A 17,482-nucleotide genomic window follows, 5' to 3' on the forward strand; every position below is an offset into this window, starting at 1 on the left:
CCCTATGTGAAGAATCATTGTTATTTTCATAAGTGAAAATATTAAGCAAAGATAATCTTTAAAATCAAAGCTCAGTTCTAAGTATGATTTTTGAATGGAGAACTTTTTTAGAGTGTGAGTTGCTTCATTGAGTTATTTGATAAGAGACGCAGGGTCACTTAGTACAGTGGTGGCAAACCTATGGCATGTGTGCTGTAGTGGCACAGAGCCCAATGTGGGCATGCCAGCCAGGCCATTCCTTCCATCGTCTGACAAATTATGAGCATGCTTACAACAGCAGAGGTGACATTAATTGTGCAAAAGAAAGCCAGATGCAAACTTTTACCTTTTAATAAACAGCTGGTTGTATCATTGAAAGCTGTATTGTGGTTTTTTTTTTTTTTTTCCCCTCATACTGGGGATTGAACTCATGACCTGTGCTTTGCCAGGCAGGTGCTTACGCCACTGACCTAAATCCTTGGCCCTTTTTTTTTTTGGTGTATTTGAGACCATTTCACTATGCAGTTTAGGCTAGCTTTGAACTCACTTTGTAGCCCAAGTTGGTCCTGAACTTTAAGGATCCTCCTGCCTCAGACTCCCAGTGCTGGGATTATAGGCATGCATTACCACACCTGGCTTTGTTGTTGTGTTTTTAAGAAAAAAGATGTTACTGTATGTTGTTTTTTTTCCTAAACTAAAACTTCAGTATTCAGGTTTAATTGTAGTGTTGTCACTTTACAATAAATAAGGGGGTTTTGGGTTGCAGTTTGGGCACTCAGTCTCTGGAAGTTAGAGTCCTAGTTCTGCAGTAATAAAGATTGTTTTAAATTTTGACTTTAAAGCACACTAACTATATGGCTTCGTGTTAGTTGGAAAGTAATGTAAAGGGGTTAATTAATATGCCTGGATTACAGTAAGGAACCCAGTACGAGTAGTTATTAAGGTTTATAAATCTTACTGAATACTTGTTCTGTGGCAGACCTTGCTTGGTGCTAAGAAATACAGCAATTATGACAGTCTTCCTAAGAACCTGATACAATACCATTTCTCCCTTTACTATCTCTTTCTATATACTGAATACTATAGGCATCTTTAGGCAATTTAAGTTTTTATTCATTGGTTTAGTGTCTGGCTGTTGTCCCGCTATTATATGGTAACATTGATCACACAGCTCCCTGGTCTGGCACTGTAACAGGTGCTGAAGATATGAAACGTGAATAAAAAGTAGTGGCTGCCTGCAGTGGCCACTTTATGTAGTCAGTTTTTGGTTTTAAGGAACCAATTAATATTCAGCTATTCTCAGAGTCCTCTTTGTCTTTAAAGCCTGATATTACCCTTCAGCTGGATAAGGCTTCATGTTTTGGATTATCTGGTTAATATATCAACCACATTAGGATCTACAGCATTAGAATCATTCCCATTTAGTTTACTCTAATTTAACTATCATTGTTACTTTCTGTACTCCACCCCGTAAAAGAAAGGAAGAGCAAGAACAATTCAAACATAGGTCAGTCCACTCAGTGAGTGACTCGGGTAGGAGATGGTAAATCTGCACTTTCTTCCTGCCTTTCACAAAGTCAGCATCTTGTCATTACATATAATTCTAGTGTTTCTAAATTCATAGTGTTCAAGGTGAGAGACTTCTAAAGTAAGTCAGCTATTTTGTCTGGTCTGTCTCCATCCACCTGATGCTGGGAATTGAACCCAGTGCCTTTGCAGTGACTTTCATCTCCATTCCTTACCCTACTTTTTCAGTGTTTTTTCCCCTTAATTTTCATTTATTTTTGGTATCAGGGGTCAAAATTACGACCTTGCGCTTGCCAGGTAGGCACTTGTGTCACTGAGCTAAACCCCCAGCCCTACTTAATTTTATTTTAAAGAGAAAAAAAAGATAGAATTTCAAAACAAGATGATAGGCTAATAACAATTAATATGCTGTGTTTTGTTATCTTTAGATTAGTTACTCAGAATTCAAGGTATTGGCATTGAATTTTCCAAACAATATTAGCACAAATCTTTCTTTTCAGTGAACTAAGAGAAATTAGTAGTATACTGTATACTAGTATACTATACCAGTTTCTCTTTCATTTTTAAGTTTCTTCCCATTTTACAATATCTAGGGTAAATTTTGGATTTATTTACTCTTTCAGCTTCTCGGGAGACAATATGGTGTTTACACATGTGCATCTAATTTATTTCACTTATTATTATGGTCTTGAGTTGCATCCATTTACCTATAAAAGTCTCGTTTATCTTTCTTTACAGTTAAGTAGTACTTCTTTGTATAAAACGACCACATATTTTTTATCCATTCCTCGGTTAGTGGGTTGTTTCCAAGATTTAGCTACTCTAAATTGTGCTGCTATATGGCTGCACATATATCCCTCTGGTATGATGTTTTGAATTCTTCTGGGAAGATACCCGAAAGGAGAATAGCTGGGTCCAATGGGATCTCCAATCCTAGTTTTTTTGAAGACTCTCCACACTGATTTCCACAGTGGCTGCACCAATCTAATTCCCACCAGCAGTGGAAGAGTTCCTTTTCCCTGCAGCCCTTCCAGCATTTGTTATTGGTTGGTTTCTTGATAATAACCATTCTTGCCAGGGTAAAGTGGAATCTCAGTGTTGTTTTAATTTGCATCTCTTGAATGACCAGTGACTTTGAACATTTTTTCATATGTTTATTTGCTGTTTATATTTCTTCATCTGAGAAGTATGTATTCATCTCAAATGCCCATTTTTGGATTGGGTCTTTAAATTGGAGGAGAGGGGATTTTTTCAGCTCTTTATATGTTCTCAATAGTATTCCTTTGTCTGAGGAACAGCTGGCAAACATTTTTTTCCCACACTGTGGGTTGTCTCTTCACTGTTAGTGGTTTCTCTGGCAAGAGGTTTTTAATAAAATGAGATCCCAGTTGTTGATTTCTTATGATAGATCTTGTGCATTCGGGGTTTTATTCATAAAGTTTTTGCCTACACCAGTGTCTTTAAGAGTTTTTACCTATTGTATCTTTCAGCAGATTTAATGTTTCCATTTTAATATTTATTTATTTATAGTACCGAGAATCAAACTCAGGACCTTGTGCTTGCCAGACAGGTACTATGCCACTGAGCCTGTTTTAATATGCAGATCTTTGATCCATTTTGACTTTAGTTTAGTGCATGGTGAAAATTACCTTTTTCAGTTTTTAAATTTTGTGACAGGGTCTTGCTAGGTTGCCCAGGTTAGAATAGAACATACAGTTCTCCTGTCTTAGTCTCCTAGAGTACTGGGATTACAAGTGCACCACCAGGTTTGGCTATTTTATGTATTCTTAACTGAAAAAAAAAAAAACCCAAACAAACATACAACGACAACAAAAAACCCAAAACAAAAGAAAAGTAAAAACAACAAAAACAAATTCTAGTCCTGTAGAAGAATAAGCTGTGTTGTACTTATAGATGAAGTGTATTGATCCCCAGTGCTGCCCATGAATCTGACTTTGAACCCTTTTTAGTTCTATAAAAGAAATCAAAATTAGTATAAGCCTGAATTTGTGCCCTAAGGAATCATATAGGTAAATGGCAGTTACATGTCAGAATGGCCCCAGTTGTATAGGGTCTGTCCCATTAGTCCCATAAATGCAGCCCTTTTTGTTTTATTGAGGGTGGGTATCAGGCAAGTCCAGTTATTTGGTTGGGGGGGATGTCATCTGCATTGTTAGGAAAGAGTAAAAATGCTTCTATCCATAAGTTTCCTGGAAATACTGAATTGTCATTGAGTAACTAGCTAGAGATAAGAGGCACAAGGGTGTTCATTTCCAATAGGGCAAGTATTAGAAGCATGAAGCGTGGAAATAAGGATGATCAAGCAAAACTGTATCTTTCCATTGGACCCGGATAATGGCAGACACAGAGTGGAGTAAGAATTAAAGATGATAAGGAACGTGACCAACAGAGTAAGATAAATTCTCTTGACCATTATCAATTCCTCTTACTAAGTCATAATTAGAGTACTGACACCCTTTAGATTGCATGTTAAACTATTCATTGTTACATTCAACTGGTGGATTTTATTGAAAATGCCTGTTAGAAAATGATTTTTCTGTTTTGTTTAACAATCAGAGTGGCTATGGCTATACGATTACTTGTGAGAGTCAGTATGATATAATAGAGGCAGAAGCAGGAGTGCCTAGGAGTTCGACACCATGCTGTCATTTATTAGCTCTGTGACCACCAGCAAATCACTTCTCTGTCTTAATTTCCTCACCTCACTATGCTTTTTTCTGTTTTTTTCTTGGAACCAGGGATCTAACTCACAACCTCATGCCTGCCAGGCAGATGCTTGTGCCACTGAGCTAAATCCCCAGTCCTGCTTTTACTTTTTAATGAAACTTTTTACAAATCAAGTTTTGTTCAAATCCCTACATATTTAAGTTTAATGAGAGATAAGCTAAAAACCTAAAGACTCCTGTTCGGAGCCAAACCTTTAAAGCTGAAGATTGATCTCATATGTGGGGCTAAAGTAAGGCCAACCCAGAAAAAACAAAGACCAAAACAAACTATGTAAACAAGTTGTGCCAGCACCTAGAAAGCAAGGGGCCCAGGTGTACCAGGCAAATGAGTTGTTAGACTGTGGGGTTGAAATTGACATTCTTCTTTAGAGGGTATAAGTAAATGTACTACAGTGGTTGAGCAGTTCCTTTCCTCCTATCAAGAGGATAAGGACTCCACCTGACCCCAGCCTTGTCTTTCATTTTTATCATCCTCTTACTGGTCCTTAATCCCAAGAACCTCAGGAGCTGCCCTGGATCGTGGCAGACTCCCAAGTTTTTAACATCCTCTCACCCCCAAGTTCTTGGTGGGAGTTAAGAGTCAGAAGAACCCTGGTCTAGGTCCCGTAAGATCCAGTACTCCAGTCTGGGGTGTGCATAGCTCAGTGCAAAGTGGTTGCCTAGATTGTTCCGGAGCTGGGTTCATCCTCAGTACCGCCCCTCAAAGTTCAACATTTTCTAATTGGAAAGAGCTGTACCATGCTTTCAAGTGGTATCCTGTAGGGAGTACAACTGGAGGATTTTTTATTTTATGTTATACTTTTATATGGTTGAAAATTGAACACATTTCATAATATTTGTGTTTTGTAAATCCAAAACACTTGGATTTGCTCTTTGAATTATATTGCAGAAGTGATACATGAGCATTAAAATTGAACCTTTTTTGGTTTCCCAGATAGCAGACCCTACATTAGCTGAAATGGGGAAGAACTTAAAGGAGGCAATGAAAATGCTGGAGGATGGTCAGAGGTAAGGGAGCCACCCTCTGCCTTCATGTGTTCAACCCATTTTGGAACTGGTGGCCCTGGTTTCCTTCTCTGACTGATACCTGTTAACTCCTGAATGCCATGCATAGCTTATGCTGACTTTAAAACTGGTTATTTGTCTGGTATAGAAGATACTTTGTAGTTAAAAGATTTTGAAATTAAGGGGAAGGACTTATAATTGTCCTGTCATTGTAAGTTTCATTTATATAATATATTGACTTGAATCTGTAAATTCTTATTAGATATTTAGATCATACAGGCATTAACTGAGAGATGGGTTGAAGTTTTTTTATTCATATTCTTTTCTTTTCCTGAAACTTAGATTGCTCAAAAGTGGGATCTGAAATGTGACACATGTGTTTCAAACCTTGTGTTGGTCACTAAGAAGTTCTAAATAATGTGGTCACGTGTATATGTTCAAGTTAATATGATAAAATTTTTCTTTCCTTTACATTAGAAGAATAGAAGAGGAAAAAGAAAAGAAGCTTCTATCAGAGGATATTCCAGGGCCACTCCAGGGCAGGTAGGTTGCAATGAAGATTAAAGGTATGAAGTTTTGTTTTTTGGGGTTTTTTTTGGTACTGGGGATTAAACATAGGACCTTGCTCCTAATAGGCACACTCTGTGCCACTGAGCTATATCTCTGGCTCTAAAGGTATAAGTTTTTCTTAACTCAAGATTTTACCTCTCCCTTACTTGCAATTTAAATTTGAATGAACTCAAAGAAAATTTAACTAGTTTTATGCAGTGTAACAGAAAATTGAAATGCCATTGACATTTAGTAATACTGAATCTATCAGCCTCTTTCTCTTTTCCACTCAAAAGTTAACACAGCATCATGACTGAAAAGTCATGCACAAATTTGCATTCATAACTGAAGTATCATATTTAGTTCATCCTTGAAATCTAATATATTCCTTAGATTCTTTTTATTGTGAGACATATTTTAATTTGATACCATTTTGTAATATAATAAATGAAAATCTCGGTAGTATTGATTGGCAGAGTGATTTAATTTTTGACAACTAAAGCAAGTCTATCAAGTTTTTGTGGTTTGAACTGGGTTGGGGGTGGGGGAGTAGCTGGCTTCAATTTTCACAGGATGTTTGCAGTCAATCTGGAATTAAGGTCCCAACCCAGCTTTCCTGAGGCAAACATTTTTTTCTTTTATAACCAGGAAACTAGCAGTTAGGTCAACAGTACAGCTCCCTTAAAATGTATGTTTACTTGAATTAGTTGTCCAAGGTTATAAGGCCAAGGTCACAACAGGCTAGTCAGTGTTATATGTAACATACCTGGATACTAATATTTTAAAATCGTCACCTCCCCAAAATAAAATAGTCACCTCTACTTGTAGCACGAGTTGTGCTGACTAAAGCCCTTAGATGAGTATGGTGATGCATGTCTCTAATCCCAGCACTTGGGAAGCTGAGGCAGGAGGATTGCAGTGAGTTTGAAGCCGGCATTGGCTACATAGTGCTTTCAAGGCCAGTCTGGACTCCATGGTGAGACCCGTGTCTCAGAGAAGCAGCAAAGCACTGTAGGTATGAATTGCTATCTACAGCTCAGCTAGGAAGCAAATCCTATAGCTCTCCTTAAAGAGAAGACAGGATTGAAGTTTTGTTTGTTCTCCTTTTTCCACAGCAGTTTCCCTGGAAGAGATACTCCCAAGAACAACTGTAACTCTCAGAATGACATTAAAACTGGTGGTGGTCAGGAGTATTGACACTGCCAGTATCAAACATTTGAGGCCAATAATAGGCTAAGTATAGACACTGATTTTTGCCATCACCTTTTTATAACATGAGGGCTTAGCAAGTTGGGATAGCTTATTCAAAGTCACAAGACTAGCACCTCGCTATGCCTGAAGTTTTCCTCCCTGCCCTAAATCACTGCAATCTCTGAGGGGCTCCCTCTCATTTGAATGTCAGCACTTTGAGAGGAGTGAAGTTTTTAGCATTGTTTTAACACTACTTCACTTTTGAAACAAGAGATTTTTACTAGTCATTTTCTTATTAGTAGAAATAACATTTTTACATTAGTGTAAAATAAGTAGCCTTGCTGTTGCTTTCTGCTTTAGCCATTTGGGTTCTCATAATTTTTTACCTCCTCATGTAATAAACAATGAATAACATACCTTGTATAGAAATAAATCTGTTTATATTCTAAGTGGATCTCAAGTTTCCCAGCTTGGGAAAGATGTAATGATGCTTGCATTACATGTTTAATGCTGTTAGTGTAAGTAGATAAGTCTCCTTGGTGGAGTAAAACAAGATGTACCATTATTAGTAATTTTTGCTGCTTCTGTAACCTGTGTATGTGTGTGTGTGTGGTACTTGGGATTGAACCCATGTGAGCTGAATGCTCTACAACTGATCTGCACCCCCAGAACTTTATCTTGAGACAGCATCTCATTAAGTTTCTTGGCCTCATACGTGGCATCCTTCTGATTCAGCTTCCTGAATAGCTGGGATTACAGGTGATTACCACTGTGCTGGGCCCTTCTACTGTCTTATACAGACTATTGACTTTTCTATCACACTTACTAAATCTTTACTCCAAAATTCAAATGAGCTAGTATAGAAATGCTGGTGAAGTTTTTGAAAACCAAACTGACATTTAGGTAGAAGAGTTAACTGCAAGAAAGGTAAACAGGATTCAGTTTTTTTGTTGTTGTTTGTTTTTGTCTTCTTAAGACAATATCTCACTATGCAGTTCAGGCTGGCTTTGAGTTCACTTTGTAACCTAGGCTGGTCTCGAACTCACAACAATCCTATTGTCTCAACCTCCTGAGTGCTGGGATTACACGCATACACCACCATGTGCAGCTAGGATTCAGTTTAATTAGAAGTTTGATTTCTTTTTTAAAGTGTAAACTACATTTCAAGATGCTTCTTTTATCATGTAGCTACTCAAGAACAAAAGTCAAAAAACTTAGGTAAGCTGAGTTGGATGAGAGAGATGTGTGTGTCTGTGTGTAGGTAGATGAGTTTGCGCATGTACGTTTTCTCCACTAGTCCATCAATTCTTTTTTATTCTGCAGCGGACAAGATATGGTGAGCATCCTGCAGCTAGTTCAGAATCTGATGCATGGAGAGGAAGATGAGGAGCCCCAGAGTACCCGGTAATAAAGAATGGTCTGCCACTGTCCTTGGAAAGTTTGTGTGTTCTTGATTTCATTAGCAGTTCCATCCTGACAAGTGACTCTACTAAGAAACTGTGTTGCACTGAGTTAAATGTCATACTAGGATAATGTTTTCTCTTTTCAAAAATAATTCATGTATTTTAGGTAACATTTTGTAAAAGGAAGGCATTACTAAATTAGATTCAGCCAGGCGTGTTGATACACACCTGTAATCCCAGCATGCAGGAGGCTGAGGCAGGAGGATTGCCATGAATTCAGGACCAGCCTGAATTACAATAATGAGACCCTGTCTCAGAAAAAAAATTTCAATAAATGAGTAAAAAAAATTAGATCCTATAATTTTTGTGATATGCAGTCCTGCCAAAAGGGCCGCCAGAAGGACTGGAAACAAGTGCTCTGTGCTTTTCTGCTTCTGCTTGCTAGACTGCCGCAGTCCGCTTGGTGATAGTCCACATTGGGACTCACACAGTTGTTTTATTCCTTTATCTGCTTAGCTATCTATTTTAATTTTGTCTTTAATGTTTTAAATTTTGTAATAATGTGTTCTTGTTTAGAATTCAGTAAAAAAGAGGCATACAAAGACAATTTTTCGTTTCTACGTCTGCCCCTCTACCTGATTTTCTTCCTTAGAGACAGTGTTACCAGTTGCTTACGTATGCCTCCTCCTCAGATCTCATGGGTGCATACACAAGCACAGTATCCACACCCATGCTCTCCAAGACATCAGATGCCCTAGTGGGCACTCTGCTTTTTTCCCACTATGTCTTGGAGTTCATTGCATACAGCAGGAGCTTTATCCTTGAGAAGTATTTAGTTTTACTTTGACTGATTGACCTGTATTTTATTTAACTAGTTTACTGTTCATGTTTTATTGGAAAAATTACCGCAGCTAGTGAATTTGGACATGTCATTTTTTTCTCTTCCTTCTTCACTCCTTTTTCCTCATCCCTCTTCCCCTCTACCCCTGCCTTTTTTTCTTGCTTGTGATAGTGGGGATTGAACACAGGGCTTTGCATTGAACTACATCCTCAGCTTTTTAAAATTTTGAGACAGGAAAAAAAAAAAAAGAAAAAAAAACTTAAAAAAAAAATTTTTTTTTGAGACAGGGTCTCACGAAATTACTAAGTTGCCCAAGTAGAACTCAAACTTGTGAGCCTTCCTCCTCAGTCTCCTAGAGTGCTGGGATGTTAGGTGTATGCTACCACACCCAGCTGGATGCATGTCATTTCTTATAGAGGCTTATTTCTGTTAGAGGGTGAAATTTTAGAAGTATGATTAGGGGGCCAGGCAGTATATGTGTTTGGAATTTCAACAGATAGTACTATATTTTCCTCTTTAGAGTTATTCTAGTTCACGGTCCCACTAGTTGTATATGAAAATACTTCATTTCCCATACCTGGGCCTACAATGTGTTATCAAATTGAAAGATCTTTAGTAAGTGAAAACCAGAATTCTAGTGAAATATTTCAGCATGATTTAAAATTACTTTTTCTTTTGAAACACATTGTTTTTGTATTTGTATTTCCCTTTTTTGAATGGTTTTTTGCCCATGATCCTGTTTGGTTCTTTGTCTTTTTCTTAATAATTGTAACTTATTTCTTACATTTATAGTTATTCTTTGTAAAGGAAATTGCTCCATTTTAACTAAATATAAAAAAGTACCTATCTCCTCTTACATATGCTGTATTATTTTCAATATATCTAATGCCAGAAATTGATCTGTACTAATTGTAGAAAAAATGTTTTATACTCATTTTATCCTACTTATACCCTCCCTATTCTTTTTTTTGTTTGTTTGTTTGTTTTGTTTTGTTTTAGTTTTAGTTCAAGTATTGGAACCTGAGGCCCAGTACATGATAGGCAAATGCTCTACAACTGCACTGTAGCCCTCCAGCCTCTCCTCTGTACTATTTGAGGCTGGTATTTAATTTTAAAAATATTTTAAAAGGAAATTATTCAAAAGCAGTTTGTACATACTCAATAAAGGATATTTATTTTTTCATTTAAAGACTTTAAGATTGAGAACACTTCTTTCTTGAAAGCTACAAATATACCTTCACATCAAAAAGAAGAATGAGGGGCTGGAGACTTAGCTCAGCGACATAAGCACCTGCCTTGCAAGCAGGCAGTCGTGAGTTCGATCCCTGGTACCGATAAAAAGAAACAAGACAAAAAAAGAAGAATGAAAATCTCTGAGGACTGGAATTTTAGCGCTATCTTTCTCCCAAACTTTCAGTGCTTTTTTTTAGGGGGGAGGGTCTTTTTGAGACAGTATCTTACACTATGCCGTATAGCAGTTTAGGCTGGCCTTGAGCTCACTTTGTAGCTTAGGCTGGTCTCGAACTTGCAACAGTCCTGCCTCAGCCTCCCGATTGTTGGGATTATAGGTGTGCACCACCATGCCCTTTCTGTGTTTTCTGTATTTTAAGTTTCTGCTTTCAGTACCTTATATGCATTGAATTTTCTGAATTTATCTAAATTTCTGGCTTCTGAGACATTAAGTGGGTTTCAGATCTGCTAAATTTCTATGGAACATTTTGTCCTCTCAGTTCTGTTTTTTATTCTTTGACTCTTACACTTTTTTTAATCTAATGAACTTTTATTAACAGAATCCAGAATATCGGAGAACAAGGTCACATGGCTTTGTTGGGGCATAGTCTGGGAGCTTATATTTCAACTTTGGACAAAGAGAGGCTGAGGAAGCTTACAACTAGGATACTTTCAGATACTACCTTATGGCTCTGCAGAATTTTCAGGTAAAACATGAGTTTTACTTTCTTTTTTTTTTTTTTTTTTTTTTTAATTTTATTTAAGGAGAAAAAAAACAGAAAAAGGGTACAAGTTATACAGAATTTCAGAAAAATAAACAGTAGGAAATCACTGGTTAATTACATATTGTCATCTTAGAAATAGTTGTTGAAGTTACAAAATTAAAGCATATAGAGGGGACTTTCAAACAGTGAGACTGCAAACAGTTTTGTTCAATAATCCACCAAAACTCAGTAATATGGTTATCTGTCTTATACACTTAAATATATATGCAGTTATATCTTTTAGAGAACTTTCTTTTGTACAATGGCAATTACACATTTTGGGTTTTATTAATCCCACAGTTCTTATTACTTTTTTTTTGAAGAAAGTAAAACCAAATGTGACATACCAGGAGAGAGTCAGTCAAATCAAAAGGATGGACATAATACATAATGTAAAAACAAAATACAAGGTGATCAACAATGGTTACCATAATGCCTCTTGTTATCTTAAAAAGAATTGCCTATATCATCAGTTATAATAATATTGAACAAAACAGTAAAGAATAAGACCAACAAAACCAAAACATTGGAGACATTAGAGGACTTCAAAGAAGATAATAGTCAACCAGAATGGGCGTCACAATGGATCTTATTGTCTTCATAGTTGCTGCCTAGACTTTCAAACTTGATACTATCAAGCATAACAGAATAGAGGAAAATCAGTCAAAACAAGATGGTGAGAGCAATACAGAGTTTCAAATCAAGTTAATAGGAAATCAAAGTGGGTTACTATAATATATCCTGCTATTTCTTATTTATTTTTCCCTTAATTAAAAGGATAAAAATGAAAAAGTAGATAATAAAAAGGAGATTGAGATTAAAAAAGAGGGCATAACAACAAAACAGTGCAGGTCAAAACATAGCCATTTAAGCAAAATAGTGTTTCACCACAAGATAATCTTGACATAATAGTAGTTACCATAGTGTCTCTTCCCTTAAAATCTTTGGGTATAACTTCGTGTTCTGTAGCATCAAACATATCAAGACAATGTAAAACTGTTCAAGAGAATGACAGTATTACAGGGTATTTAGAATCAACTAACAGAAAATGAACAATGGTTTCTGTATAATCTTGTCTATAAAAGTTTTTGTTTATATTATCTCATATAATAAAACCCAATAAGATACAACACGTTAAAACCGATGGAGACTGAAAAACAAAAGCTTGATGGGACTTCAAAACAAGAAGATATTAAATCAGCACTACCTATTATGATGTCTTGTTTTCTCCAAAATGGCTGTTCCTACCATCCACCCTTCTCTGCCTCATTTCTGTTGAGCTCTTTTTCTGTCATTAGTTGTCAGTTTGTCTTCTTCATTTCACTTTCTGCTCCATTCATTGTGGCCTCTCTGCCACTGTTTCTGGAATCTTGGTATTTTTCATTTTTAGAATATCCTGCAGTAATCTCTGTAGAGTTGAATTGGTGGTTGCAAATTCCCCTAGTTCCTCTTTATCCTGGAAGCACCTTGTTTTTCCATCCATTTCTAGGGACAGTTGTGCAGGATATATCAATCTTGGCTGGAGGTTATTATCTTTCAAAGCTTGAATTATTTCCCCCCACGCTCTTCGTGATTTTGATGGTTTGTGCCGAGAAGTCTGCTGTAATTCTGATGGGTGTTCCCTTGTAAGTGATCTGTTTCTTGTCTCTGATGGCTTTTAATATTCTGTTCTTATATTAGATTTCTGGAATTTTGATTATTATATGCCTGGGTGTAGCTCTGTTTGGGTTGTAGGTGGCTGGGGTCCTGTATGCCTCATACATCTGAGTATCTTTACCTTTTGCTAAATTAGGGAAATTCTCCTGGATTATTTCTATGAATAGCTTTTGTAGTTGATTTGTTTGTGTCCCTACTTCTTTTATGTTCTTAATTCTTAAGTTATAGATCCTCTTATCATCTTCTAGTCTTTGTATTATTGCTGTTTGTCATCTTGTTATTTTTAAGAAGTTTTTCATTTTATGCTCCCACCTTACAAATCTGTCCTCCAGTTCTGATAGTCTATCCTTAGTTTCTTTCAAGCTGTTATGCCAGCTTTCAGTAGAGTTTTTAGTTTCCTGGTAATCTCTGTGAACCTGCTTCACGTATTCTATGTTTTCTCTATTTCCTCCATCAAACAATTCTCCCCTTTTTTTCTGTTCTTCCATTCCACCATCTGTTTTTTGTTGGGCAGTGCTTAGCGTTTCTCTAACTATTCTACTTATTTCTTGCTTTATTTCATTAAATACTTCATTTTTGAACTCGTCTATGAGGCTCTGGAGATACCATTTTATATCTATAGGTGCTGTGTCTGATATTGCATGTTTTCTGTCTTCATTCTCTTTTGCATTTCCCTTTCCTGGATCAGTGTTCTCAGGATTGGGGACTGAGGAGCCTTTCTTGTTGTTCCCTTTTCCCATACTTTTTGTTCCTTCCATACAAGCGTATGTAGGAGGCTCAGTTTTTTTTTTTTTTTTTCTCTTTGTCTGTGGCAGTTTGTTTGAATCCGCTGGCTAGGTGTTCCCGCCCACTGCAGTGTACTAGGGAGACACAGACCTGGGCAGCCTCTGCTGGGCCCGCCCCTCCAGGTCAACCTACTGAATGCTTCACTGCTAGGGTGCACCGCCAGGCACAGGCACCTGATTTGGGCTAGCCTACAGGATCTTAGTCCGCGGAGTCACCAGGCCAAGCGCTCTCCCCCACTCCTACTTGAGAGGGGAATATGCGACTAAAGTCACTGCAAGGACCTGTTCTGGCTAGTCTGCCCGTTCCCAGAATGTCCTCTGTTGGAGCCTCCTAGTCTATGAAAGGGTCCCCATTTCTCTCACTCACCACAGGTCAATGCAGGGCTCTCTGCCAGTCCTATTCTCAACGCCATTTGGTTTGCCAATTCCAGCTCTCAGAGCTTTCGCACGTCTCTCTCCCTGCCGTGCGGATGTATTGGCAGCAGGAAATTCAAATCGCGGCCTCCAATGGTGTGGGATCCAGCTTCCGCACTGAGATTTTATCTGTTCCTGTTATAGCATCAGGATTGCATTTCCAGTTGGTTTCTCTCAGCTTAGTTCGTTCCTGGGTCGGCAGGGTACATCTCCCCTCGCGTGGGACTCCTCACACGGCACCATTCCTGGATTCTAAGCTGGTAATCTCAGAGAGCCTCTGTGGCTGCTGTTATTTGTCTGCCATGTTCTCCTGGAAGGAATTTTACTTTCTAGTAAAGATTGTTTGAGTGACATATCAGGATCTTTTCTCTGGAGCTATACTGAGCTCTAATATCCTACTTGTTGGAAGGGTTGCTTAACCTTATGCCTCAGTTTTATCATCTGTTAAATGGGGCAAGAATTAATATTCATGGGATTATGTGGTTTAAATGAGCTTATGGGTCAATGCATGTAAAACACTGAGACAATAAGAATGTGTGTTTGATAGTGTCAGCATTTTAGTTACTGTCCAATTGTCATATTAATAGGAGATAGAGCAATGGTTTGAATCAAATACTTTCGTTTTATTCTCCCTCCTCCAGGAGATTGAGAAGAATAAAAGCCCCAAGTAGATTGTAATAAAACCAAAAATTAACCCAATTAGCATTTTTGGCAACTTTATTTATTTTGGATGTTTTCGAATTAAACTCTGCTGACACGGACGCCTGCATTTCTAGCACTGGCCCTCATAAGCCGGAACTGTGCTCTTCAAACTTTCTGTATGCAGAGGATTCCTAATCTGCTTTCCACTTTTTCTGCTGCTTCTAGAGTAGTATATGGATGAAAGATCGTTGCCGCTGTTCTTTATAACCTCGTCTTGTAATAGGTTGTCAGCCATTTAAATGGGAGTGTTTTATTCTGTCCTCTCTTTGGCCTAGGTGAAAATGTCTAACTGGGCAGACTAATTGCTTCCATGATTATAAGATTGTAAATCAGAATTAATCAGAAAACATTAATAAATAGGTGTCTCTTAATAGGTATGAAAATGGCTGTGCTTATTTCCATGAGGAAGAAAGAGAAGGACTTGCCAAGATCTGTAGGCTTGCCATTCATTCTCGATATGAAGACTTCGTAGTAGATGGATTCAACGTGTTGTATAACAAAAAACCTGTTATATATCTTAGTGCTGCTGCTAGACCTGGCCTGGGCCAGTACCTTTGTAATCAGGTAATTTTTTCTTTCTGTCCCCATCCCTACCCCCTTGAGATGGAGTCTTACTATGTTGCCCAGGGTGGCCCTGAATTCCTGAGCCGAGCAATCTTTCTGCCTCAGCTTCTCAAGTAGCTGGGACTATAGGCAGGGCACATACTCGTCTCATCTTGAAACTCTGAAAGCCATGGACACATTTCTTTTGTTGGTATTCTTTTCAAGTTGAAAGAAGAATGGTCTTCTATGCTTGTTTTGTTATTTAGAAAATTGGTATTATTGAATTCAGAAATAATGTGTGGTAGTTTATATTTTTTTAATTCCCTGGAAGCAGCCACAGTCAACATTTTGTGTTTTTCCAGACATTACTCAAAGTGTATGTGTGATTACATAGTTGTATCTGGCTTTTTTTCACTTACTGGAATAATCAGAGTAGTGTATCATGTTTTAACAATTCCAGTAAAACTTATTTTTAATATCTTCATGATAAGTAATATATTGTTTCCTCTTTGGACAATTAAGAGTGTTTCCATTCCTTGTTTGCTGTGGCCACTTTTAGCTAATATTCCTTGTGTAGTGCTGTTATGGACATATTGGTACACAAAGCTTTGTCCAGCTGGGTATAGGGCACATTCCTGTAATTCCAGCACTTGGGAGGCTCAGGGAGGAGAATTGCAAGTTCAAGGCCCATCTGGACTACATAGCAAGACCCTGTCTAAAAAAAACAAAAAAAAAAGTTTTATCTAAATTTGTAGTTTTATTCTGCTGATAGATTTTCAGAGCCAGTCTACAATTACTAGATCAAAGAACATTACCATTTTTAAAGTTTGTGCTTGAATGTAACACAGCTGAGGGAACTACCTTGAGATAAATTGTTAACCCTCTTGACCAGAAATGTTTAACATAAAACCCAGAGGATTTGAGGGTTGTTAGGAGATGTGAAGGCCCTGGGAGGTGAGTAGAAGAAATTGAGGGACTCAAGATGATGATGAGCTGTGAAGACTGATCACAAGAGATTATGCTTTTTGTTTGTTGTAGGGATTGAACCCGAGGCCCTGACACTGAGCCACACCTCTAGCTCTTTTTATTTTTTATTCTAAGACGCATTCCTGAATTTGTTAAGTTGCTTGGTCTAGGGCTGAATTTGTGATCCTCCTGCTGCCTCCTCTGCCAAGAGTGTGGGGGTTCTGTGTTCTTATAGAAACAGGTTACAAATTATTTGAGTACCTGCCTAAACCCCAGGCTCCTGTGGATCTGGAGGTATTTTGGGATAGCAATCTAATTATCAAAACACAGGTAGCAGTATTTTTGTTAAGTGAGAAAATCAAATGGCAGACTAATGACTGTGTGATAATTGTGTTCATGTTTTTAAATGTATTTTCATTTTACTGGGCATGGAATTTGGTATTTGGGAGGTTGAGGCAGGAGGATCGCTAAGAGTTTGAGGCCAGCCTGAACTACAGGCTGTCACAAAACTATGTACATGTCAATATATGTATTTTAGTACCTAAGAAATAGATTTTCTGTATGTATATATTTATACCTAGAAAATGTCTGGCAAGTTATATACTAAACTATTACCAGTGGTGGATTAGTGGCTTACACTGCCTAGTTTTCAATGATTTATTTTACTTGGTATCATTTTGTAACATTTTAAAAGATTCTAGGGCTGGGATATATGTAGTCCAGTAACAGAGCCACTTGCCTGTCATGTGTAAGGTCTTGGGTTCAAACCCTGCTTTAAAACAACAAAACAAAAGTCCTTTAAGGGGAAAAATGTGTGAATAAAATACTAACTTTTGGACCTTTAAATGCTATCAAATCTTAGTTACACAGAACAATGTGCTACACCCATTTACAATTCTAAAACTATAAATTTCTCAAGGTTTTGGAAGCTAGAAATGAATATAAAAATAATTTGACAATAATAACTGTCTCCATAACACTGACTTTATTTCTCTAAGAAATGTACATCTGCTAATACATATTTATTTGTTTTTAGGGGTGGGTGGAACCATAAATAGGATATTGTTCTTCAAATGTCTTTTCCCAGTGTTATTTATCAGAAATGCTTGGAGGAGGAATCCTAAATTACCCTCCTAAATGCTGGGCATTCAGTGAGTGCTTTCTTTGGAAAAGTGTTTTT

General features: G+C 37.5%; 1 protein-coding gene across 2 annotated transcripts in view; it reads left to right on the forward strand.

Annotated features, from left to right (window-relative positions):
• The window catches only part of Pdxdc1 (pyridoxal dependent decarboxylase domain containing 1), a 52,582-nt gene that overhangs the window by 8,284 nt on the left and 26,816 nt on the right, over positions 1-17,482 (forward strand). Inside the window, exons 2-7 of one of the 2 annotated variants that reach the window (XM_063226631.1) lie at positions 3,787-3,917; positions 5,188-5,261; positions 5,736-5,801; positions 8,322-8,402; positions 11,033-11,179; positions 15,168-15,357. In XM_063226631.1, coding sequence (XP_063082701.1) covers positions 3,894-3,917; positions 5,188-5,261; positions 5,736-5,801; positions 8,322-8,402; positions 11,033-11,179; positions 15,168-15,357 — 582 coding nt within the window. In that variant the 5' untranslated portion in view covers positions 3,787-3,893. The remainder of the gene's footprint in view (positions 1-3,786; positions 3,918-5,187; positions 5,262-5,735; positions 5,802-8,321; positions 8,403-11,032; positions 11,180-15,167; positions 15,358-17,482) is intronic. The other variant, XM_003478186.5, reaches the window with a different exon arrangement.

This window comes from Cavia porcellus, unplaced genomic scaffold, assembly GCF_034190915.1.
Source record: "Cavia porcellus strain 051 isolate PalLab524CR breed Dunkin Hartley unplaced genomic scaffold, mCavPor4.1 scaffold_16, whole genome shotgun sequence".
In the NCBI taxonomy this organism is placed as follows: domain Eukaryota; kingdom Metazoa; phylum Chordata; class Mammalia; order Rodentia; family Caviidae; genus Cavia; species Cavia porcellus.